Below are 26,657 nucleotides of genomic sequence, written 5' to 3' on the forward strand. Positions count from 1 at the left end.
ACTGATGCACGAGTCTGCTTTGAGTTATTTTATTTAGTAGCATGGTATGTAAAAAATTATTATTAAAATGCCCCCCCTCCCTTTTCTAAAGAAGGATATCATGGCAATAGAAATAGTGCAGAAACTAGCTACAAAATTGATAAACGGAATGGAGCACTTTAGTTACGAAGAAAGGTTAACAAATTTAAATCTCTTTAGTTTGGAAAAAAACGGTGCCTCAGATGGGATATGATAACATTATACAAATATATTCGGGACCAGTACAAACCATTATCTGGAAATCTATTCATAAACAGAACTTTACATGACACAATGTCACGCATTTAGGTTGGAAGAAAGGAGATTTAATTTAAGGCAAAGGAAAGGTTTTTTTTTTACAGTAAGAGCAATAAGGATATGGAATTCTCTGCCTGAAGAGGTGGTTTTATCTGAGCCCATACAGATGTTTAAAGAGCAATTGGATAAATACTTCCAAAAACATAACATACAGGGATATAATTTCTAATTAGTGGGGTAACAGCTGCTTGATCCAAGGAGATATTTGACTGCCATTTTGGCAGTTTGGTGCAAAATTGGGAGCGCTTCAGACTGTATTTGCGCGTACATGAGCTGTGTTATATTGTGTACATGTATGAGCCGTTTGTGGTATTGTGTGTGTTGCATATGTATGGGGCTGCGTATTGTGGGTGTGCGAATGTGAGCTATGTTTGCGGGGCAATTTGTGAGATTGTGTGTAATGTCATATCGTATGCATGTGTGGGAGGCTGCTTATATATGGTTTATCAGTGTTGTGTTGTGTTGTGTTGTGGGGGGCTGTGTGAGTGTCTGAATCTGGGAAGGCTTCTTCTGCAGCTGTATGTGTGTGGCTTCCTGGGGTCCAGTGGAGACCAGGCTGTCCAGGTTTCTCTCCTCCAATGGAAATTCCCATTCACAAGTGCTAAGAGCCCACATATTCAAAACACTGCAATGAGTAAATGGAAGACAGCACTTCACTACGTGCTGCAATCACTGGCAGGGCTGAGCATTCGGTTTGCACGAGCATATATCTGAAGAAGTCACACTGAGATTCCTGATAGGCAAGCTCCAGGGTAGATTCTCATCACATTATTTAGGTATGGAAGCCTTGCATGCCCGTGCGTTCCCGTGCAAATGCACCACATATGGCATAGGTTGCGGACCCCTTGCTATACACGATAATATAATTTTTTTTCTGCATATTTTCTCTTGAGAAGATTTCTATTACGAAACTCAGTATGCAAGATGCGCAATACCATTGATGCATAAAGCTGGTCTATTTTTTGGCGTTATTTATTTTTTGATCTTTGGTTTCTTCCTTATAACAGAATCAGTTCTCAGTGCCCCTAGTACTTTTTTTGTCTTTAATCTCTATGCCGAGCAAGTGTACCATGGTTTACAAATCGTAGCGATATTGTCCATTTTTACTGACCTACATTGCGCAAGCCTTGTCTTTGACCGCATTGTTTGCCAGAGCACCTACTGTGCCATGGCTGGCAATTCAAAGCAGGATCTTCTTACTCACTGCCCTACACTTTACAGTGATCAAAACTCACATACTGTTGATGCAAATGTCATGGCCAAACCACTCAAAGGATTCCTTATGGTAAAGCTGCAGACATTGCCTATAAAAATGTGCTAGTCAATGAGACAGCACATCAATCACACGAGATGTTGTGAGGACTTTACTACCAGCTCTAATTCACATATAAAGTCCATATGGAACACACACATATTGTGTGTGTGTGTGTGTGTGTGTGTGTGTGTGTGTGTATGTATATATATATATATATATACATACACACACACACACCAGAGTATTGCAGTATGCAATTATACTTTTTTTTTTTTTTTATTGGACTAAAATAATATTTCAAAGAAAAGCTTTTGAGAGTTTTGCTCTCTTCCTCAGGTTGGCATTGCTTCAGACCTGAGGAAGAGAGGAAAACTCTCGAAAGCTTGTCTTTGAAATATTATGTTAGTCCAATTAAAAAGAAGGTATCATTGCATACTGCAATACTCTGGTACTTTGGCATCTTGTCTACTGGACTAATACATCCGCTAATCCAATCTACACTATATATGTCATATTGTATATATAGTGTAGAATATATACACACACACACACACAATATGACATATCAAATGCTATCATTACTACTAATAATTGGGCAGATTTATGGAACTTCAGATTGGTCACCTTGTATGTACAAATCAATATACACATTGATAGCAAGGCCCTGTTGGAAGCTGCATGCCTAACTTTTTAACAGTGGAGGAACTGGAAACTGAATTAACAAAATACACATCCACACAGGCGAGCTGGAGTAATTCCCTAGCCCAGCTCAGCCATGCCGGCCTACATTTTGTAAATTCTATTTCCCCAGGTCTGTGTTTAGGGAAATGTCTACCTAGGGGCAGTGTCTCTGGGTTTTCCCTGCTTGAACTCAGGAGCCATGACCAAAACACAACAACACCACCACCACCACCACTGCCATCCCCCATAGAGTAACACGGCTATTAGTGTACTCGCTGTCCGGGAGCAGAGCTCCGGGAGGGATACATACCGTGTCCTGATAGATACCCCCTGCTGTATTAATAGACACAAAGGGCAGCACTGGCACACAGAGGGCTGATCGCTGATCCCCGGGCTGATCCCCTGCCCTCTCTGTAATGTCAGCCCAGTCCCGCTGCTGGCGGCGGTGGGAGCCCCGGTGCAGGCTGGGAGTGCTGTGCCGAGCTCAGTGTCGGTCCGCTCCGTCACTCTCACCTTGGCCTATGAGGTGTCCATTCGGCTCCCGGGCCTGTCAGCGGCTACCTGTCAGCCTCCTCATCTCCTGCGCTCGCCTCCTACACCACCAACAAGATGGCTCCCCTCTTATTTATTAATTAATGCACCGAGCCGGCCTCCAGCGGGCATCTCGGGAGCCGCACGGCGGGAGCGTTTGAAATCACTCGCTCACCGTGCCTGGCAGTCCGTGCACAGCCCCCCTCCCCCCAGCGGGACACTCGGCGCTGCTCGGGCTCACACGGGGGACGGGGCATGATGTGCACCCACCCACCTACCGCCATGACAACTACCTACCGACAGTGCTACAGCTTCCCAGCTCTCACCATGTGTACAGCCATGCATAGCGCCAACATAGCACGCAGCGCAGTACGCTACCCTGACTGACCATTGTCACAGCTGCGGAGTACTGCCTCCCTCATCATGCTCAGCCAGCCAGGCTCCCTCACAGCTCGACCCCCAGAGCTGAGAGATCACTGAGAAAGGGCGGCCATATCTAACATTGTATATAAATATATAAATATAATGGTTACTGCACTTTAAGCCTGTATTAATAAAGTGAATGGTGATATACTATTCAGGTGGTGCTTTAATGCTTTTCAAATGTACAGTTGGTGTGTAGATATAAAAGCTTTATCAATGCCACACAGAGAGTTGGAAAGCAAAGCTGTTTGGCTATACTGTAATTATTTCGCTATCATAAAAACAACAACAATTTACAGTCAAATGCTTTTGTTTATAAAATGTAGACTGTGTTCCGTGTTAATAAAGTTATTGAAAGGGGGGCTGGACTCTAAGATTACGCACAAGGCAACTGATACAGCGTTGGTCGCTATGGTAAAAGCGTGTTGCTGAAGTAGCATTATAAAAACCACAGAGCGGCCATGTTTAATAAGGGCAACAATTTTGTTTTGTGGGTTTCCCTTCATACTAGTGAATTATGAAAGTCTACAAAGGATCGTACTGCATGCATTAAAAATAAATAATAAAAAATCGAGTATTTAAATTTTTTTTGTAAAGGTCTTTTTTTTCAGGCATTAGGTACCGTTACTATTTCCGGGTCACATGTTGACCTGCTCCGGTCCAGTGATGCACAGGAAGCCTCTCCTACAGTAGAGGTAAACACGCGTGGGTACTGTGGGTGATAATATACAGTTTAATGGGAAAGTGTATATTAAGAAGTCTAACATGTAATGTAACTTAATTTTTTTATACAATTTACACCCTGTGTGTTTATGGTTATTTTAGATAAATCAAAACTGATATCATATTGATTTGATGGGAGCTGAGAAATTGCCAGTAAGCTCTTTTACAAATATGTGCAAATTGCACTCAGGGTCTGACAGTGAGCTTGCACTCTAAGGTCAAATAATATTTTGATTTAAAAGCCACAGGTGAATTGTATGGTTGTATATGCTTCAGAGCATTCTTTTATGTTTGTGTTGCTTGATATAACTTCCTTTTATTATATCATTCTGTGATTTTCATTATAATATTAACCAAAAAAAGTAACTTATTTTGCACACCTAGATTGTGGAAATTAATTCTAAATACACAGGCAGGAATTATTTGCACTGAATTCAGCTTCTCTTTATCTAATAGCTATTGGAAATTAACTGCTAGGGGAAAAAAGCTGACCGGTCATTTGCGTCAGAACAATTTTATTAATCCCAGGTACAGTGAGCACAACTGGTACTCTTTAATCTTAATGTGCGTGAATATCAATGCATTTCACCCTTCATTCAGGACTGCCAAATTACATACCACAAATTAAAATAAAAAGGATGATTGCAAATAAAAATGTGTTTCTATTTTTTTTTTTAGTTTTTTGTAAATTCTGTAAAAAAACAAACAAAAAAAACTGCATTTTGGCAGTGGGTATTTTGGTATATACCATAAGCAATAAGTCTATGCATACATTAAAGTTTTTTTTGTTTTTTCCCTACAGGATCCAAGCTTTCTTCCAGCCTGGAGAAGGAGCGATGGCCCACATTTCAATCAATCAGTATTTACAGCTGGTACTGTGTTTTATGTAATTAAGTTAGCACAGCACAACAATGCATGTTTGCAGAATAAGCGAAAAATATGAGAAGGTTCTAGTTCAGTCCTTGGTAGAGAGTGAGATTAGTGCAGCTTTTAGTGCATTTTATATTGAACCTATTCCTTTAAGAGCTGACACCAATCATTCTGCTCCTGCCACTACCTATTTGCTTTGTCTGTAAATACGAAAGAAGCAGAGTAGAAGCTATACCTGCCAGTCTAGATCAGCCGCAAATGTAACATGACCATTTTTAAGACCAAGACATTCCTAAAAACTAATTTGTATTTATCTATTGCATTTATACAGTTAATATAACCTGCACAGTATTTCACGTAGGTCAAAAACTTGAGGTACATGATACTTGTGAAAGCTGCGATTGTCTGGTTGGTTCACATACCAATTTATCTTGTTTTGAAATTCGTTTTCTTGCATATCTAGGTTGAAAATAACACCCATAATTTGTTGAGTATTCTCAATAAAAAAAAACAAAAAACATACATATATGTGTGTAGTAAACGTGACACAAATTGTTCATTGCTCCTGCATTTCTTTTTGCATTGGTCAGTCACAACATTAAAACCACTGACAGGTGAAGTAAATAACATTGATTATATTGTTACAATGGCTCCTGTAAAGGGATGGGCAGTAACTGAACAGCCAGTTCTTGAATTTCATGTATTGGAAGCAGGAAAAATGGACAAGAGAAAAGATCTGAGTGACTTTGAAAAAAGTCAAATAGGGGGGGCTAGACGATTGGGTCAGAGCATCTCCAAAATTGCAATTCTTGTGTGTTGTTCCTGGTATACAGTAGTTATTGGTGCAAGGAAGTGGAACCGGCATCATTGCCATAGGCTTCCAAGGTGCATTATTGAATGTGGAGAGTGAAGGTTAGCCCATCAGGTCTGATCACACAGAAGAGCTACCGTAGCTTAAATTGCTGAGAAACTTAATGTTGGCTATGATAGAAAGGTGTCAAAATACACAGTGCATTGCAGTTTGCTGCGTATGGTGCTGTGTTGTGGTAGTCTGTTCAAAGTTCCCATGATGACCCCTGTTCACCACTGAAAAGTGCCTTCAATGGGGACATGAGCATCAGAACTGGACCATGGAGCAATTGAAGAAGGTTGCCTAGCTTGGTGAATCTAATTTTCTTTTAGATCAGGTGAATGGCTGGGTTCATGTGCGTCCTTTACCTAGGCAAGAGATGACAACAGGATGCACATTGTGAAGAAGGCAGGCCGGAGTTGTTCTGCTGGGAAACCTTGGGTCCTGACTTGATGTGGCTGATACTTTGACATGTACCACCTACCTATTGGTTGTTGCAGAACATGTACACCCCTTCATGGTGTGACCTGAAGGCAGTGGATTCATTCAGCAGAGTGATGCACCCTGCCACACTGCAAACATTGTTAAGGCTTGTTTTTAGGAATATGACAAAGAGTTGAAGGTGTTTCCTTGGCCTTCAAATCTCCAAATTCTCAATCAGATTGAGAATCTGTTGGATGTACTGGAACAACAAATCCAATCCATGGAGAACCAACCTCGTAACTTGCGGAACTTAGAAGGATCTGCTCCTAATGTCTTGGTTCCAGATACCACACCGCATATTCAGAGATCTTGTGCAGTCCGTGCCTCAATGCATCAGAGCTGTTTTGGCAGCAAGAGGGGACCTACATAATATCAGGTAGTTGGTTTTAATGTTGTGGCTGATCAGTTTAGGTATACAATTAATAGCAAATCTAATTCAACACATTGAAAGATCAGAGAGAAAATCGATCTAGCCCCTTAACAGATGTCATTCAACTGCATTCTGTTCAGGAAAACAATCTTGTTATGTATAGTTCTATTTTGAATAGCTGATTAAAATAACTTTATACTGTGTACACACATATGTAGTGTCAGTAACTATTTTTTGTTTATTTTAATGGGCTGATGTAGGTGCAAGAAGCAATAGATTCAAAAAATGGATTTGATTGTGGAGACCTGGTTTCATTCAGACATCCTCATGTTGCAAATCCTAAGCTACAGGTATGAAAAGCTGATTATGATTATTGCAAGTGCATAATTTTGCATGTTGTTTGTTATATGACTTAAAAGGTTACTCCAATCAAAAAACGGTGTTTTAAGTAAACAAACATTTAGATAAAATAACCCTTCTGATTCTGCCACTCCTGCAACTTTAACAAAATAAAGTGAATCATCAACTTACCTCTGTCCTACTGCAGAGGCCAAATTCTCCTCTCAGCCCCATCCTCCTCCGATGACTTCGCTCCGGCTTCCGGAGGAGGACATGGCTGAAACTGAGGGGGTCATGCTACCACTTGATGCCAGTCGCATGCATTCTGATCGCAATTTTCCAATATGCACAGAATTGATATTAGCCAGCCCAGAAATCTTGTTCAAATAACTAAATGAAACAGAATTTGCAATAAAGGAAGTATAAACATTAGAGGACTCTTTACAGGAAGTGTATAGATTGGTTGTGTAAGACACATGCGTGGAGGTGTGGCTTTGGCTGCATAAGCAAAGTGCTTTAACTCCTAAATGGCAGTGAATTGAACAGTGAAACTTTAGAGGCATGATCTGTACACGAAAACTGCTTCACTATGCTAAAGTTGTTTTGGTGACTAGTGTCCTTTTAACTCCTTACAACATTGGACGTCTTCACGCTTGGCATGTGGACATCTAACATGTTCAAAATCTTACTAGGAAAGCATTGAATCAGTGCTTTCCATTGGGGAAGCTCTAATTGCTGCAAGGTGTTCACTGCGCATTAGGTTTCCCCATTGGCGTGACGTCACATGAGGAGACTAATAAGCTGGTAGGCGTAAAAAGGTGGGGGGTGGATCATGAAGCAAGAGACAGAGGGTCACTGTAGTGTTAGGAATACAGTTATGTATTTCTAACGCTATAGTGCTTATTTAAAGGAACGCTATAGTCGCTAGAACGACTACAGCTTAATGTAATTTTTTCTTATGTGTATAGTATGTCCCTGCAGGCATTTTAATGTAAATACTGCAGCACTGTCATTCAGTGTCTCCACGCTCTGCATTGAGGTTTTAAATGTTTCTTATAGAGATGCATTGATTCAGTGCTTCTCTATGAGGAGATGCTGATTGTCGCAGCATATTGCAGCACATGCGCAATAGCCTCTCAATGCTTCTCTATAATCTCAGTCAATGAGGCAGGGCCAGTCACAAAGAGATGTGTGCCTAACTCCAAAAAAGTATGTAAATCCCATTTTTAACCAGGGCAAAGGGGGCTTGCTGCCTAAACTAACTATTAGACCTGTAGTGTCCGTAATACATGTTTGTATTCTTTACACTTTAGTGTTCCTTTAAGTTTTATTGTGTATGAATAAATCCAAATATCCATTCAATATCTTTAATCACAATCAACCCATTCTTCTGGGTTTCTTGCTTTTGGTTTTCTTTTAATTTTGTGGTTTCATCTTTTTTTTTTTTTTTAGTATTTATTGAGTTAGAGGCACCAAACTTGAGTTTTTATTCTTTACATTGCTCTAAAATCAATTTTAAATATTTCTTGACTGAGACCTTTATGTGCCCCTGTATTTGTACTTGTGCAGGCCTTGAACCATCATTAGCCTAGCTATTATTCTATATTTATCTTTGTGTACTGTGATCAGGTTTATTGGCAAAATTCTGGCAATCACAAAAACTTGGGTACATGACTTGCAGGGGAGAGAAAATAAAATGTGTAAATTGTCTTTTGTCAAATGTCTTTTGCGAATAAAAATCAGATTTATAAAAAAAAAAATAGAAAAAGCCACATTGGTGTAGAGCCTTATGTTGTCTGATGGGACATCACAGTGCCATAGATATTTGTTTATAACACCATTTGTCTTCTGTATCATGCAGTCTTTGCTATAGAACATGTATAGGGGTTTATTTGTGCCTTAATATTTAATGTCTCTCATAGTTTCCTTTTTTTTTTTAACTTGTTCTGTTTGTTAGCTATCTGCACCAGAGGAGAAGTGCCAGCACGTGTTGGAACCCCCTTATGATGAAATGTTCGCAGCTCACTTAAGGTAAATATGTTTTTAAAATAGTATTGTTATAAATACTTTGACTGTGTTTGTAGAAGGGATACATAGTTTCTGTAATTTGAATGGTGGAAATAATTTTGAATTTAATGCATGTATGCCCTTCGAAGTGTTTAAAGCGGAAGATTGTTCACAGTCACACAGCTTCTAAATTAAAAGTGTAGTACTACTGAAAACGTTAGACAAACCAGCTCATTCCTGCAACTATACATAAAGCTTTTGCAAACAAATTATAGAATTATTTATTTTTGTGGCACAGCTTTTTTTTTAAAAGTGAATTAAATTCAAACAACTGCACAGGAGCAGTTATGAGCTTTGTCAGGGAAAGCTATAAGAAAGCACATTTAGGTTGGGTATGGTACAAATCACATGAAGGTGCGCAGATTAATCTAAATTGTAATTTAAATTTTATTTATAGCTTGTTCCTCAAAGAAGTTATTATGCCTTTCTATATAACTAGATTTCATATTGCAGAGTTTAATCTTGGAGATGCTCTGCTTGGTGGAAGGTTTTGTAGACAAAAATGTTTATTTAGGTAGTGCAGTAAGGCAGGCACTGCTTTCTGAGTTTTTGTTTCGGCACTCGTGTATTTCACAGGGAGCCTGTCTGCCCACAAGAAAATGTATTGGTATTGCCATTACTCCTTTGTTTATTTGCTCACACATTTGGGATTAAGCACGTCAAAAAGTTTTTTAAAAAAAAGTTTTAAAAGTGTAGCCATTAACAGGACTGTGCAGTTGGTATCCATGGTTTGTGCTTTACTTTTACAACATTGCACACCATTGTTTCACATACGAAAACAATATATACTTCTAAAGTACACCTTAATTCAATGAGGGAGGCATGCTGCAGCATTTTATCACACTGTGCTATTCAAAGGAACACTTCAAGCACCCTAATACACAAAAAATAAGTAATCTTTCAACATAAATAAATGTTAATTATGTCTAATTTAGTGTTACAGTTGACTACATGATTAATTCCATTATAACATGTGATTTATTTTTTCCTTTCAAGATGCACTTATGCTGTCTCCAATCATGATTTTATTGAAGCATACAAATGCCAGACCGTTGTCGTTCAATATCCTTTTCTGTGTACAAACTGGATACCAAATCAATATTAAATACAAGTTACATTGATGGGAAAATTATACTTACTGTGCTAGATTAAAGCTTTAGTTCAGTCTGTGCTTGTCTCTTAAAGGACATACCAAGGAAAAAAATACGAGCCAGGTAAAATTGTCAATTATTTGCATTACTATGCATTTAATATATTATTATCATTAGTTATATTTTTCACATGCTTATGCCTTGGAGCTTCATGGTGACGAATTCTGGCATGTCAAAATTATTATAGGGACAATGTTTATTTATAACACTGTAGTGTTGTTACCTGTACTGTGTCTCAATTTCCTCACTGTACCTGTAAACATAAAGTAGATACTTGCTTCTAATCCAGCAGGGGCTCCACTCCATCTCTGAGACATTATCAATAGTGATGATCTCCTGGCCAAGCCAATGGGAGGCTAGGTGCATGCATAGCAATGCTCCTCATATGAGTAGCTAGCCACAAAGCAGGTAGAAAGAGCATCATCCTAGCTGTCTGACATCCAAAGGCTTGATAAAAGGAAATATTTCTCTTCAAATCTTCATGTTTATAAAGTAAGAAAGCAGGATACTTTGTTAAAGTGGTACATGCTCTAATGTTTTCTATTAGTTTTCCTTTCCTTATGTTCTTTGTATTTTAATCATTACACTGCCCCATTGCCACTCACCTTAATTTTATTAATTTTATTTTTTTCCTTATGCCAGTGCCTGGGTGTTTCAATGTTCTTCTGCTCAGTCCATACTGTCTGCTGTTTGCCCTTCTTTGACTGATGGATTGTGAATAAATTAACTTAGCAACTGAAATGTAACTTTATTTACAATCTGCCAATTGCAAAAAAAAAATAGCAAAAATCATGCTCCCCATAAAAAGTAGGTGAATTTAAAGAACCACTGCACACCCATAAAGCACTTCCGGTGGCTCCCGGATTGAAAGCAAATTTGTCATGCCCTGATCTAAATTTTGAGTTAACAAAATGTACCTTCATATTAACATTATGATCCAGCCATCTAGCCATTTCAAGAACTGTTTGTATATTACAAAACCTTTACAGCAGTTCCCTAGAGATAACTTTTGATTACTTTGCTCATTAAAGCGGCACTGTCATGCCGAATCCCGTTTTTTTTTTTTTTTTAACCCCCCTCCCGCCTCCACTACATCCAATTGACCCCGTAGTCACCCCCAAATGCCCCTAAGCCCCCCAGATGACCTATTTATTAATCTTTATTTTCTGCCCCGATCTTTATTCAGGGCGCCGCCATCTTTGTGTGGGTAGGTGAAGTCCCTGTGGGACACGTCATCTGCCCACACTAGATAGCACTGAGATTCCCGCACATGCCCAGTGAAACACCTGGACATGTGAACGGGAATTTCATCTATTCATTCATTCATCAGACAGACGAATTAATGAATGAATAGAAAAATCAGACGAACAAACAAATACCGAATATCAGTGTTCGTTTGTTCGCTCAGTTTGTTACAAGGAGGGAGCTACCGACTTGCAGCTCCTTCCTTGTATTATGTAAAGATAGAAGCGGCAGGGAGCAGTGCTCCCCACCACTTCATAAGCCCCCCAGGTCCCCCCCTCAGTCTATGGGGGTCAATATGACCCCCATAATAGCACAAGGGAGATTATAATCTCCCCAATGCCCCTACTCGCTATACCGCGAGTAGGGGCATGTCTACTAAACAGTGAGCAGCCAGTGGCTGCTCACTGTAAAATAAAATCCCTACTATCCAGCCGCTACCCCTGCGCGGCGGGTGGGGGCCATAAATTACAATGGCCCGCCCCCACCCCATGGTGGCGGGTGGGGGCCATAACGGTAATGAGGGGGGGGGGACCTACTGTCTTCCCCCCCCCCCGACTCCACCCCTGCGCGGTTTTTGGGGGCCATAATGATAATGAGGGGGGGGACACCTACTGTCCTCCCCCAGCCACCATTCCTGGGCGGCGGGTGGGGGCCATAAAGATAACGAGGGGGGGACCTACTGTCCTCCCCCTCTCCGGCCCCCATCCCTGGGCGGCGGGTGGGGGCCATAATGATAATGGGGGGGGGGGGGACCTACTGTCCTCCTCCCCCCCTGGCCTCCACCTCTGGGCGGCGGGTGGGGGCCATAAATATAACGAGGGGGGGGGACCTACTGTCCTCCCCCTCTCTGGCCCCCACCCCTGGGCGGCGGGTGGGGGCCATAAAGATTACGAGTGGGGGGTAACCTACTGTCCTCCCCCCCCCCCGGCCCCCACCCTTGAGCGGCGGGTGGGGGCCATAATGATAATGAGGGGGGGGTCCTACTGTCCCCCCCCCCCCTCCGGCTCCCACCCCTGGGCGGCGGGTGGGGGCCATAATGATAATGAGGGGGGGGGACACCTACTGTCCTCCGGCCCCCACCCCTGGGCGGCGGGTGGGGGCCTAAATCAAATAACCCCCCCAATCTTCATTTTTCAGCCCCAAAAAAGGCCAAATAAAAATCCATTATACCCGTCGAACTTAAAATAAAATAAAAAACACGAGCGCAAAAAAAAATAATCCATCTTCACCCAAATTCCAAAGAACTTTCCCACGCTGTGTAAAATGACACAGAGCACTGTGATTGGATGACTTGAAATCCCCCCATACTGTTCTCATTCAGTTAGAACGAAATTCGGCAGTTTCGGCTAAAATGACAGGAAGCATCGTGGGAACAGGGAGGAAAGGTAAGGATCATGGGAAAATTGCTCTGACCATCGGAAATGAAGCACACTTTGCTCCTCCGCTGGTCAGAGCTGGTCAAGCGGAGGAATCCTCCATAAGGCAAAGAGTCCCTACTTTCTTATGATTTTAAAGAAAACTAAAGAAGACAGGAAGAAAAGAAGAACAGATCCTGAGAGAGGGGGAGAAGAGGAAGAGATTGAGGAAAGGTAAGTTCGGCATGACAGTGCCGCTTTAACTGGCTGGTAAAATAAATCATAGTTTAAAGCTCCAGCTACAGTGTGTCAGAGTTGCAGGTTCGATTCGTGACATGTTCAATACCAAAGCCTTTCAACCATTTGAAGTTCATAAAATGAGAACCATTAAATGAAAACGGGAGAAAAAGAAATAAATGCTAAATATTACAGTTGGCGGAATTTTTATATTTGTTTATATTTCCTTATCACAACACATCATTTTTGAAAACATTCCAGGCTCATAAAGAAGAAAATTGGTGAGTGCCACGCAAATGGAAGCTGTATACGGCATGTAAGAACATGTATAAGGCAGTTCTACTCTTCATCCTGTCTTTAACCGTTGTATTCTTCTTTTTGTATGATGTTTCAGGGCCCTGCCTGTAATGTATGCAATCACACTTGACTTGCGGATCTTTGCTAACAGTGTAAGTAATGTAGCAAAACTTAACTTTGTATTCTAAAACATGCAATTGAAAAGGTACATGTGACATTTAACTTTATTATTGTTAATGACCACTGTTGGCAGAATTGTAATAATAATATTTGTTATTTATGAATTCACCTGGAATGTACTTTTAACAACAATTTTACTAGTGTGTGTGTGATGTACTTAATTTTACCTTAAAGTGTACCTGTCACAGTACACACACATGAATGTTAAATGATATTGCATCTTATTTCAGCTATCTGTTGTACTAGCATAATCACTAGCAAATGTATAGCTTTTTTTGGAATATCATTTAGAACACTTCAAGCACTATAACCACTTTGCACATTGAGTCGATTATGTTGCAAGCTATGCTCTCTGCCTCCCACCCTGTCTTTGCCTAAGGGGATGTTGCTATAACGTAAAGTGGACCTATAATAAAAGAAAATAGGGTTACGTGTTGGTGGGAGTATGCAATACCTTTAGTGTGACATATATGGGGATATGGCGCTTTCAGTATAAACCCAGAATGGTATATCCAGTGTGTTTAACACTATTTAATTTCTCTCTATAGGCTGATCAGCAGCTTGCCAAGAAAGGGAAAGGCAAACTTGGGGATATGCTGGAGAAAGCTGCAGAGCTTTTGATGAGTTGCTTCAGAGTATGTGCCAGTGATACGTGAGTTTTGTTTTTGTTTGGTGTTATTTTTTTTTTTCTTTTCTTTCAGTAAAACTTAAATAAAATGTACTTTTCAGTCTAAGTGTACTAGGTTATAAATTATGACAAATGTCTGATGCCATGCACAGTTGAATGACTTATGCTGTGAGGCTTTGCATAAAAAGCATTCCTAGTATTATGTATAGTTCATATACTGCAAAAAATGTAATCAGGTAAATATGTTGTTTTCTCTTGAAATCAAAATGAATAGCTGTAATGAACAGATTTTTCTCCTTAAGCAACATTTAGAATCTGAATGCTGGGCATGGTTTTGTATTGTTTTATGGGATTTATGTTTAATGTGCACACCAATTTTCTGACTGGCAATTATTTTGTTATTTCCTAATCTTTAACCATTTACCCTGTTACTCCAATACCACACTGTTTCCAAAGCCTTATTGTACTATTTATTTCCTAACCTCTCACTCAGCTCCTAATGTTTATGTAAAATGTTAATTATAATTAGCATTTATCTAGTGCCAACATATTCTTCAGCATTTTACAAATGTTGCCCATCTATGCCATGCTGCCGTGTTAGCTTAATGCTTGCTGCCAGGCTTATGGAAATGGCCAATTTGTTTGTGGCAATCGATTTGGCCAGTATTTATTAGGGCCACAATCAAAGTGACCACATTCAAGTTGATCACCACCCCAGGTGTGTTTCTTATGCACAGCTTTGCAAAAGCATGGATATCTGGATGGAACTGTAATTGTCCTGCTCTTCTTGCTCTGCAAAGCAAGAAGAGCTGGAAAATGATCAGAGCAGCCCCAATGGACCCCAGGGAAAGGATTCACTCCAGCTCTCCCAAAGGTAAGGCTGGGTGGACTTAAATAAGAAAAGAATATATAACAAAAATAATATTTGATTGAGTGTTAAAATGTGTGTGAGTGTGTGTGTCTGTTTAGGTGACCATACCCCTTCCGATCGCATAAGAAAGGTGTTTTTACTCGCCTTTCTTTCTGGTCTCGCCTCCATGGCTGTGATAATCAATCTTGATGATCTTTGCTAATCCAATGCTTTCCCATAGGAAAGTATTAAGAGGCAAAACACAGCTCCAATTATCATCTCCTCTTCTCTTTAGGGAACATTCAGTGCCTACATGCAGAACGTGGAGATGCTGAATGTAGGAAGCACCTCTAGTAGCAGCTTATCTACTACTAGATGTGCTTCCTCATCAGTGCTAGTAGCTTTTAGCTGAAAAGGCATTGTTTACATTGAAAAGTCTGCAGGTACAGCTTTGTTTGTTTAAAAAAACCTTTTCAGCTGGCTCCTAGATTCAAATCAAATTTGTCAAGCCCTGGTATAGGAAACTAAAGAAAAGTGGAATATTGTTATAATTTCCCCTTTAAAAAACCCAAAAACCAAACCGTATTGGGGTGTAATGGTAAATGTCTTATTAAAGGGACACTATAGTCACCAGAACAACTACAGCTTAATGTATTTGTTCTGATGTTTATAGTATGTCCCTGCAGGCATTTTAATCTAAACACTGCAGCAGCTCGTTCAACACCTCCAATGGCTCTGCATAAATGTGTTGAACTTTCCTTATATGGTTATATTTATTCAATGGATCTCTATGAGGAAATGCTAATTGTCACAGCATTTTGCAGCGCATGCGCAATAGCCTCCCAATGCTTTTCTATGATCTCAGCCAAGAAGGCGGGGCCAGCCACAAAGAGATGTGCCTTTTCTGAAAGAGAGTGCTTGTCAACTGTGCTGCCATTATGTGAATCCTATGTGTTTTCTTGATATGGAAATGTAAAAATATATACAAATATATATATATATATATTGGTGTGTTTGTTTTTTGTTCACCCCACCATTAACCTTGATTCAAAGCAGTCTTTCAGAATAATTAATTGATTAATCTTTTAAAATATATATTCTTTCTGCATACCTTTCTATCACCTAATGAAATATCTCATGTTGTTGCAGACGTGCTGCTTTTGATGATTCTAAAAAATGGGGTATGCTGTTTCTGGTAAACCAGCTTTTCAAGATTTACTTCAAGGTATGCTTTCAGAAGGCGCAGTGGGTCTATTTGTCTATGGTAATTGCTAAGTTTCCTCTCAACTATTTTTTATTTCTTTGCATTGTTAACAGATCAACAAACTTCACTTATGCAAACCTTTAATTCGAGCGATCGACAGTTCCAATTTTAGAGATGAATACACCATGGCACAGCGGGTTACTTATAAGTACTATGTTGGCCGCAAAGCTATGTTTGATAGTGATTTTAAGAAAGGTATGTGAGTCAACGCCTAAAAATGACAAGGTTATACATTATTATTTTGCTGTAATGTGTATTTTAGTCTAAGGCTCTGTCCGAGAGTGTTTCCATTTTGTGATGTCTTCTGTGCAGTACTTTGTTTTATAAAAGTCTGTAAGACACTTTTAACCAGGCTCAGGATTGAGATTCAGTTTAGTGCATCATACAACATAGACATGTACTACAACCATCTATACTGCAAGCCATGGATTGGTTTATGCTTGGATGCATGCAATTAAGTGACAAGGGTAGGACTGAGCTGCTGGTATATGAAGATACTGTTACTCTATAAGGTTATTAGAAGTCTATTTAGATTCTGTTGAGTATTTACTGTGTCATATTTTATATAATTCTATTTTATTTTTATTTTCTCTCTCTAGCTGAGGAATACCTGTCCTTTGCCTTTCTTAACTGCCATCAATTAAGTCAAAAGAATAAAAGAATGATTCTGATTTACTTATTGCCAGTAAAAATGCTGCTGGTACGTTAACAGATATATCATGGTTAATTTAAAACAATTGAATTATCACTTGCTTATTTTCCATTTTGTTTGGAATATCAAAATAGGCAGTCTAAGGACCAAACCAAGAGCACCACATTGCTTTTGGCGTTTGTATCTTATTGATTATTCTCGTTCCCACCTTTGCCATGTGCCTTTATTCATATTCACAGTTGCAAGAAAAAGTATGTGAACCCTTTGGAATGATATGGATTTCTGCACAAATTGGTCATAAAATGTGATCTGATCATCATCTAAGTCACAACAATAGACAATCACAGTCTGCTTAAACTAATAACACACAAAGAATGAAATGTTGCCATGTTTTTATTGAACACACCATGTAAACATTCACAGTGCAGGTGGAAAAAGTATGTGAACCCCTAGACTAATGACATCTCCAAGAGCTAATTGGAGTGAGATGTCAGCCAACTGGAGTCCAATCAATGAGATGAGATTGGAGGTGTTGGTTACAGTTGCCCTGTCCTATAAAAAACACACACCAGTTCTGGGTTTGCTTTTCACAAGAAGCATTGCCTGATGTGAATGATGCCTCGCACAAAAGAACTCTCAGAAGACCTACGATTAAGAATTGTTGACTTGCATGAAGCCGGAAAGGGTTATAAAAGTATCTCCAAAATCCTTGCTGTTCATCAGTCCACGGTAAGACAAATTGTCTATAAATGGAGAAAGTTCAGCACTGCTGCTACTCTCCTTAGGAGTTGCCGTCCTGTAAAGATGACTGCAAGAGCACAGCGCAGACTGCTCAATGAGGTGAAGAAAAATCCTAAAGTATCAGCTAAAGACTTACAAAAGTCACTGGCAAATGCTAACATCCCTGTTAGCGAATCTACAATACATAAAACACTAAACAAGAATGGATTTAATGGGAGGATACCACAGAGGAAGCCACTGCTGTCCAAACAAAACATTGCTGCACGTTTACAGTTTGCACAAGAGCACCTGGATGTTCCACAGCAGTACTGGCAAAATATTCTGTGGACAGATGAAACCAAAGTTGAGTTGTTTGGAAGAAACACACAACACTATGTGTGGCGAAAAAGAGGCACAGCACACCAACATCAAAACCTCATCCCAACTGTGAAGTATGGTGGTGGGGGCATCATGGTTTGGGGCTGCTTTGCTGCGTCAGGGCCTGGACGGATTGCTATCATCGAAGGAAAAAGGCATTCCCAAGTTTATCAAGACATTGAGAACTTCAGGCCATCTGTCTACCAGCTGAAGCTCAACAGAAGATGGGTGTTGCAACAGGACAATGACCCAAAGCATAGAAGTAAATCAACAGAATGGCTTAAACAGAAGAAAATATGCCTTCTGAAGTGGCCCAGTTAGAGTCATGACCTCAACCTGATTGAGATGCTGTGGCATGACCTCAAGAAAGCGATTCACACCAGACATCCCAAGAATATTGCTGAACTGAAACAGTTCTGTAAAGAGGAATGGTAAAGAATTACCCCTGACCGTTGTGCACGTCTGATCTGCAACTACAGGAAACATTTGGTTGAAGTTATTGCTGCCTAAGGAGGTTCAACCAGTTATTAAATCCAAGGGTTCACATACTTTTTCCACCTGCACTGTGAATGTTTACATGGTGTGTTCAATAAAAACATGGCAACATTTCATTCTTTGTGTGTTATTAGTTTAACCCTTTAAGACCGGAGGGCGTACTATTACGCCCTATTTTAAGCGGCTCTAAAGCCGCCGTTTTTTTTCTTACTTACCCGGTCGCCGGCGATCCCACGCCGGCGATCGCGGTTGGGGGGACTCCCAGGGAGCCCCCCGCAGCAGATCCTCACTCCTGGGGGCCCCCCCGGCCATGTGAGAGTGAGGTCAATCACATGGCCGGGTTAGCTGGCTGAGGCATTGCCAGCAGGGGGACTAACTGTAATGATGCCCCTGCTGGCTGGAAATAAAATAAAATAAAGTATAATAAGTGTAAAAATAATAATAATAATAATAATATACTTAGATCATATATATATACTTAGATCATATATATATATATATATATAATATATATATATATATATATATATATATATATATATATATATATATATATATATATATGATCTAAGTATTTATATACACACAAACACACATACACTGTCTAGGTGTATTTTACTATTAATATATGTAATTATATATATATATATATTAATATCAAATTACACGTAGACTGATACTGATTAAATATATATATAATATATATAATTATTGTTTTATATATATATATATTTATATATAATATAAAAAAATATGTAAATACGTTAAAAAATAAAATTAAAAAAATAATTAAAAATAAATAATTAAATAATATATAGAAGTGTGTTATTTCGTTATAACTGTATTTTGATATTAATATATATATATTTATATCAAAATACACGTAGAACGAAATAATATATATATATATATATATATCTATATACATAAATATATACGTATATATCACTATATATATACACCTTTTATATAAATAAAAATATTTTTAAAAAAATATATATATGAATATATATACACATACGTGTATATATATATATATATATATATATATATATATATATATACATACATATATTAATTCTACACATATATTTATGTAATATTTTTACATAATTAGGTATCTTAATTAATTACAATTAGCGGGACCTGCCTGACAACCCATGCCGAAAGTATAGGGAATTTAATTTGCTAGCACTATATTTAACCCTATAACTTTCCAAGACACCATAAAACCTGTACATGGGGGGGTAATGTTTTACTCAGGAGACTTCGCTGAGCACAAATATTAATGTTTCAAAACAGTAAAATGTATTACAACGATGATATCGCCAGTAAAAGTGACGTTTTTTTGCATTTTTTACGCACAAACAGCACTTACACGGACGATATTATTGCTGTGATACTTTTTACTGTTTTGAAACACAAATATTTGTGTTCAGCGAGGTCTCCTGAGTACAACAGTACCCCTCATGTACAGGTTTTATTGTGTTTTCAAAAGTTACAGCATCAAATATAAGGCTTGTGTTTCATTTTTTTCACATTAAAATTTTCCAGATTGCTTACGTTGCCTTTGTGACCCTATGGTAGCCCAAGAATGAAAATTACCCCTATGATGGCATACCATTTGCAATAGTAGACAACCCAAGGTATTGCAAATGGGGTATGTCCAGTCTTTTTGAGTAGCCACTTAGTCACAAACACCTGCCAAAATTGGCGTTTTTTGCATTTTTCACACAAACAAATACTAACGCTAACTTTGGCAAGTATTTGTGACCAAATGGCTACTAAAAAAGACTGGACATACCCCATTTGCAATACCTTGAGTTGTCTACTATTGCAAATGCTATGCCATTATGGGTGTAAATTTAATTCCTGGGCTACTATACAGTCTCAAAGGCAACGTAACCAATCTGGCGAATTTCAATTTCAAATGTAACAAATGTACATAGGGGGTACTGTTTTACACGTGAGACTTTGCTGAATACAAAAATGTGTATTTTATTGCAGTAAAAGCAAACAGTATTATGACATTGGCAGTTAAAATGTCATGTAGAACTAAAAAAAATAACAAAATTGCTTATTTTCTCCCATTTTTTCATATTAAATTATGTTTCATAGCTAAATATTTGATATTAAATGAAAGCCCTGTTTCCCCTGAATAAAATTATATATAATAGGGGGAGTGCATTTAATATGAAAGAGGTGAATTACGGTTGGACAGACATATAGCGCAAATGCCAGGTTTTGTTTACGTTTTGTTCTGTTCACAACGTGTACATTTGGCTCAGTCCTTAAGGGGTTAAGCAGACTGTGATTGTCTATTGTTGTGACTTAGATGATGATCAGATCACATGTTATGACCAATTTTTGCAGAAATCCATATAATTCCAAAGGGTTCACATACTTTTTCTTGCAACTGTATATGGTCTTTTTTGCACTGGATCTCAGTTCTCATTTGCCGTTGATGTCTCTATTTTGCTATTCTGTTGGACTCCTTTGACTGAAGAATTGTGAGTAAATTAGCTTAACTGAAATTGAACTTTGCTTAAGGACCGCATACGGGATCTGTGCCATCAGACAGTGCATGGCTTTAATGACCAGGGACGCCGTAGACTGTCATGACATAAGGTTGCCAGCAGGGTTAAATCCCTCTTAGTACCAAGGAGCCCCAGGTATCAATTGATACCTGAAGCTCCCCTATATCTGTTTTAGTGGCCCCAGATTGGTAGATGAATTGTGTACAGTGCACACAGACCTTTGAATCAATGCGAAAAAAGTGATTGTTCAGTTGTGATTATCTCAGAATCCTGGAATATTCCAATCTTGCTCCACACAAAGGGAGACCCATGGTTCCTGAAAAGAACATGCCGACAGTGGTCAGTGGTGGGCTGTGCCTGCTGTCCAGCACCAATCACTGTGTGTTTGGCAGGGACAACATTGAGAAGCTGCAGCATGAGAGCACTCTGTAATTTGGAAAATCCCTCTGCAGTTGCCAGTGCTGACAGCAGAGGGAAACCCTCCAAGGTAGGGTTAGGGTTGCATTAAATTTTGTGTTAGGAGTATGGTTAGGGTTCGTGTTAGGTTTGAAAATAGTGCCAATGCTTGACGCTGTTCAGATATGCTATGCCATGCCAGCAAGCCAAATTCTGCAAAGTGTTATCTTTAAAGCCATAATTCACTTTATAAAATATTTGTTCTATAACTTCTAAAACTGTATCGAAATCCTAGACATATTGTGCATTAAACGGTCAGGACTAATTAGTGCGTCTACTTTAAATTATTTTCCTTTTGTTGCACTTGTTGTGTAGAAATCATGTTGTTTTTTTCTCTAATTAAATTTTTATTTTTTTTATTTTTTTAAAGGAACACTATAGGGTCAGAAACACAAACATTTATTCCTGGCCCTATAGTGTTAAAACCACCTTTAGGTGACTTGCCCCCTTAAAAAGTAAGAGAACTTAACTTCAAGGGCCGCACAGGTCCAGCGTGCAGGCTCTGCCCCGATCCGCTTCTTGTTGACACCATCAGAATTTAGGATTTCAGCCCATCCAATGCTTTTCCGCAAGGAAAGCATTGGATTGGCTGAAATTGACATGGTGACAGGGGTGGGTCCTAATGCCGGCTTGGCCAATCACCACCTCCTCATAGAATTGAATTGAATAAATGCATCTCTATGAGGAAAGTTCAGTGTCTCCATGCAGAGGGTGGAGACACTGAATGGCAGTGCTGCACACTGTAGCACAGCCTCAGAAAGCTCCCCCATTGTTCATCTGAGGAGTGGCAACTGGAGGTGTCCCTAGGGGGCAATGTAAACATTTTTCTTTTCTCTGGAAAGGCAGTGTTTACATGAAAATGTTGGCAGGGAATGATTATACTCACCATAACAACTACATTAAGCTGTGCGGACTATAGTGTCCCTTTAAGGTTGTATTCTGATAATAAAACAGTTCAACTCTAAATTGGCCACTTAATTAGACCAGCAAATGAGACAGTGGCTTAATCAGTAATCTGTCGAGCCATGTTTTACAACCGAAATAGGTCATTTTCGCTACCTTGTAGCTGCAGTACCCAAGCACATATTCTTGTGCATGCCTTAGGTACATCGTCATTGAAAAAATAATGTATCCCTCTTTTTCTTTATATCACATTCATTTTTATCAGGGAAGTAGTCCATGGTGTTTGCATTTTGATTTATTTTGTCTCTCAGAACTTGAATCTTATAGCTTAACCTGTCTCCATCCACAGGGTCACATGCCATCTATTCAGCTTTTGAAAAAGTATGACCTGATGCAATTTGCAGAAGTTACAAAGTCTGTCAGGTATTTCTAATTCAATATCTATTTGAAAATAATGAACTATATTCAAGATAATAAATTCCACAGTCTCAGAACTGTGATTTGCTTAATGTATAGCTTGGTGAATTTCCACACATAACATTTTCTTAATTTTTTTAAAGCGTCATATGCCCAAAGCTGGTTGGTTTGTGTCACCAAATAGGTAATCTTTGGGATTTTGTGCTTTCCGTCTCTTGCAGTGAAGGCAATCTTCTCTTACTGACAGAGACTTTGGCCAAACAAGAGACATTCTTCATTCGGTGCGGCATCTCTTTGATTCTCGAGAAACTTAAAATCATCACATACAGGAATCTTTTTAAGAAAGTGTAAGTTAAGAACGTATGCATGGTAAACAAATACCATGAGGTTGGTTGTAGAACAAACTGCTTCAAGATCAAATCTTCCATCCTTATTTTACAACAGTAGGTAGGACCTAATGTCATGAACAATAACCAGTGTCTTGCATAAGTTAGGGGAGCCTCTATGTATTTTACCTCCAACCACAATGGGATAGGCAAGTAAACTTAAACATGATTTTAATGTACTTGGAAAAATAATCAAACGGAGATAAAAGCATGGGAGCAAAGGCTGAAAAATAGATACAGTTAAACAGAGAGATATGTAAACATTTCTAGATATGAAAACGTGGTTGAATGAAGGAGTGTTGTGTGAAAATAAATAGTGCTTGAATAGTTTAGAGTACACATTTCAATGGAAAAGGAAATACTAGAGAAGCAGTAGGATCGGACGCATAGTGGGTATGAGGTTAAAATGTAAAGTGAATAAGACTAACCCTAGCTAAAGTTATGTGTAAAGGCTAGAAGATTGGATCAGTATTTTACCTAGTGCAAGCTAAGTTAACAGTGCTTTAACCTCATTTGAACTTGGAATAAACAAACATTACATAAACGAGCAGATTGGGAGTACTTAACAAGTAACTTAAAATGTATACTTATATACAGTGATTTGATTAGCGAGTATACTTAGCATTATATTGGTATGCTTTACAGGTATTTGCTACTGAAAACCCACCAACTTTCCCTAGATGCATTTTTGATTGCCCTAAAATTTATGAAGGTGGAAGACGTGGATCTTGACGAAGTGCAGTGTATTATAGCTAATCTAATTTATATGGTATGTAACTATATTTTATTTTATTCTCTGCTGTTTTACATGGTTTTTGATATGTTAATATTGCTTCACTATACACACACTACACAAACACACACTCTGCATTCACTATACACACACACTACACAAACACTCACTGCATTCACTATACACACACACACTACACAAACAGACACTCTGCAGTCATTATTTACACATTACACAAACACTGCATTCATTATTTACACACTACACAAACACTCACTGCATTCACTATACACACACACTACACAAACATACACACTGCATTCATTATTTACACATTAAACAAACACACTGCATTAATTATACACACACTACACAAACAAACACACTGCATTCATTATACACACACTACACAAACACACACTCTGCATTCATTATTTACACACAACACACTCACTGCATTCACTATAGACACACACTACACAAACACACACACACTGCATCCACTACACACACAACATCAATTCTGACTAGCATGTATATTTTGTGCATAAACCTCAATTAAAAAAAAAAGTGCAAAAAAATAAATAATTAATAAACATGTTCAGTTAGCAGTAGATTTGTGTAGAAATCGTTTATTTTTTCAAAATGGTAAATGTACAGAATATCGGTAAGTTATCGGCTGTCGCCCTGAAAGTTCACCGATTATCGGTATCGGCTCTAAAAAAAATCAATATCGATCGATCCCGAGTTCAAACGATGTTCTGGTCACTACTGCTACAGGTACAGCACCATGCAAAAGGAAAGACAAATTATTTGCTTGCTGCCAGGTGTGTTTCTGCAAAAAGTCTTTCATTTTGGATTAGTGTAGATATAGTGTGGAGGATTCTGGTTGAGTTTAACTTGGTGATGTATATTGTCATTTTCCACTGTTCCCATAGTTGCCCATACTATTATTTCATGTATACTGCTTTCATTGGGGAAAAAAATATGAATCTTATTTTATTTTTATTTTTATCCCCTTAACCCCTTAAGGACACATGACATGTGTGACATGTCATGATTCCCTTTTATTCCAGAAGTTTGGTCCTTAAGGGGTTAAGGACCAAATTTCTGGAATAAAAGTTAATCATGACATGTCACACGTCATGTGTCCTTAAGGGGTTAAAGGAACTCCTCCCCCCCCCCAGGGAAAACAATTATCATATGTAATTAACTCACTGGTGTGAACTCCTTGTGAGGTTGACAGAGACAGATTTAGGAATTGTCATACTGTTACAGGAATTCTAGCATAAACTAAAAGCAAAGTAAGGCTTTGATTCAATAAGCTTTCTAAATGATTCAACACTATTAGAAAAACTTCCAAATGGTTTATCTGCAGAAATCCACATACACTTTAATCGTAACTTTTGTAGATTTTTTTGTAGATCACTTGAAAACTTTTCTAACAGTATTAAATCATTTTAAAGGTTTATTAAGTGAAGGCCTAAGTTAGATACAGGTTATGCTAAAATGTTTAAACTCTCTGCAGTTTGTTTTATTTTCGATTACACAGCCTGTCAATGTATTAAAAAAAATTTTTGGCATGTAGTTTTAAATATCTATTGAACTTTAACATTTAGGATGAAGGAGGGTTTGTATCGGGGTGGTGTAGGAGGTGTAATAGCAATGGTAGTTCTAATGGGAGTATTTTAAATTATGAACAATTGTTTTCAATTTTTTTAGGGTCACATTAAAGGGTACATATCTCATCAACATCAAAAACTTGTGGTCAGCAAACAGAACCCTTTCCCACCGTTATCGACAGTCTGCTAGTTGATGATGTGTATTCGTTCAGTGATGGAATTTTCTACCACACAACCTTTCAGCAGTTTGAACCAGCTCACAAATAAGCATCATTTGTCAATCTTTTGGATGTGTGTTAAATAAAGTATTTTTTTTTTATTATACAATTGGATGTATTTTTATATTATGTGGAGCATTTCCAAACTTTCACTATGATTCATTCAGTTTCACTAAGATGCATTAAATGTGACTTAATTATTCTGGGATAAGATCACTAAACACACCAAGTAAAATGTTGCATTGATTTTGGTTACAGTGATTTGAAATGTAATATGTGTTTTTAGCGTGCATAACTCTCTTAAAGTATATTTTAAAAGTGGATTTTAAAAGAGGAAGATACGAGGAAACAATAGGAGCAAAGTAAGTAAGACAGAGACAGTTTAAGTAATAAAATACAGCTTTTAAATGTATCACATTCAGGACTAAGCACCCATAACCCCTTAAGAGCCAATGGCTGAACAATCCCAAGAATCTGGTCAATTAGATCCTATATCAAGATGTCATTTTACTCCAGTCATTTTGTAACAGCTGGCCACAAAGCTTCTAATACTTAATAAGCAGGGCATTACTTGTCTCAGATGGCAAGCTGTATGGACTGTAAGAAATAGTATTTTTTATTAAAGGATTGAATGAATAATGATAAATCATATATATATATATTTTTTTTTTACCTGCTAGAGATTTAAAGGGACACTATAGTCGCCAGAACCATTACAGCGTTAGCGTAATGTAGTTTAGTACCCTGTCCCTGCAGGATTTTCAGTGTAAACACTGCCTTTTACATTGCTGCCCAGGAACACCTCTAGTGGCAGTAACCCAGATGGTCACTAGGGGTGCTTAATTGATTCAATGTATCTCTATGGGAAATGTTGTTTAGCGCAGCGTTGAATTTTGCCACACGTGCAAGAAAGCCTCCTAAGGCTTTCTTATGGGAAAGCATTGGATTAGAATTAATCATCAAGATTGATCTTCTCCGCCACAGAGGTGGGCCAGCCACAGTAAG

General features: G+C 38.5%; 2 protein-coding genes across 3 annotated transcripts in view; one reads left to right on the plus strand and one right to left on the minus strand.

Moving 5' to 3' along the window:
• The window catches only part of CUL4A (cullin 4A), a 70,035-nt gene extending 67,049 nt beyond the window's left edge, over positions 1-2,986 (minus strand). The window contains exon 1 of the mRNA XM_063459685.1: positions 2,786-2,986. The gene's annotated coding sequence lies outside the window, so the exon portion shown is untranslated. The remainder of the gene's footprint in view (positions 1-2,785) is intronic.
• Positions 2,987-3,870: 884 nt separating this feature from the next.
• PCID2 (PCI domain containing 2) lies at positions 3,871-25,761 on the plus strand. 2 transcript variants are annotated; one of them, XM_063459698.1, is made up of 15 exons: positions 3,871-3,921; positions 4,752-4,821; positions 6,783-6,872; positions 8,819-8,892; positions 9,925-9,990; positions 13,156-13,197; positions 13,311-13,365; positions 13,942-14,045; positions 16,021-16,096; positions 16,189-16,330; positions 16,735-16,835; positions 22,626-22,699; positions 22,915-23,040; positions 23,725-23,848; positions 25,535-25,761. In XM_063459698.1, exons 2-15 carry the CDS (start codon positions 4,786-4,788, stop codon positions 25,622-25,624), a joined length of 1,200 nt encoding a protein of 399 aa, XP_063315768.1. In that variant the 5' UTR covers positions 3,871-3,921; positions 4,752-4,785; the 3' UTR covers positions 25,625-25,761. The 2 variants fall into 2 exon arrangements, with proteins under 2 accessions (XP_063315768.1, XP_063315776.1); XM_063459706.1 differs by lacking the exon at positions 3,871-3,921 and adding an exon at positions 4,410-4,477.
• Positions 25,762-26,657: the final 896 nt, after the last annotated feature.

This window comes from Pelobates fuscus, chromosome 1, assembly GCF_036172605.1.
Source record: "Pelobates fuscus isolate aPelFus1 chromosome 1, aPelFus1.pri, whole genome shotgun sequence".
NCBI lineage: Eukaryota > Metazoa > Chordata > Amphibia > Anura > Pelobatidae > Pelobates > Pelobates fuscus.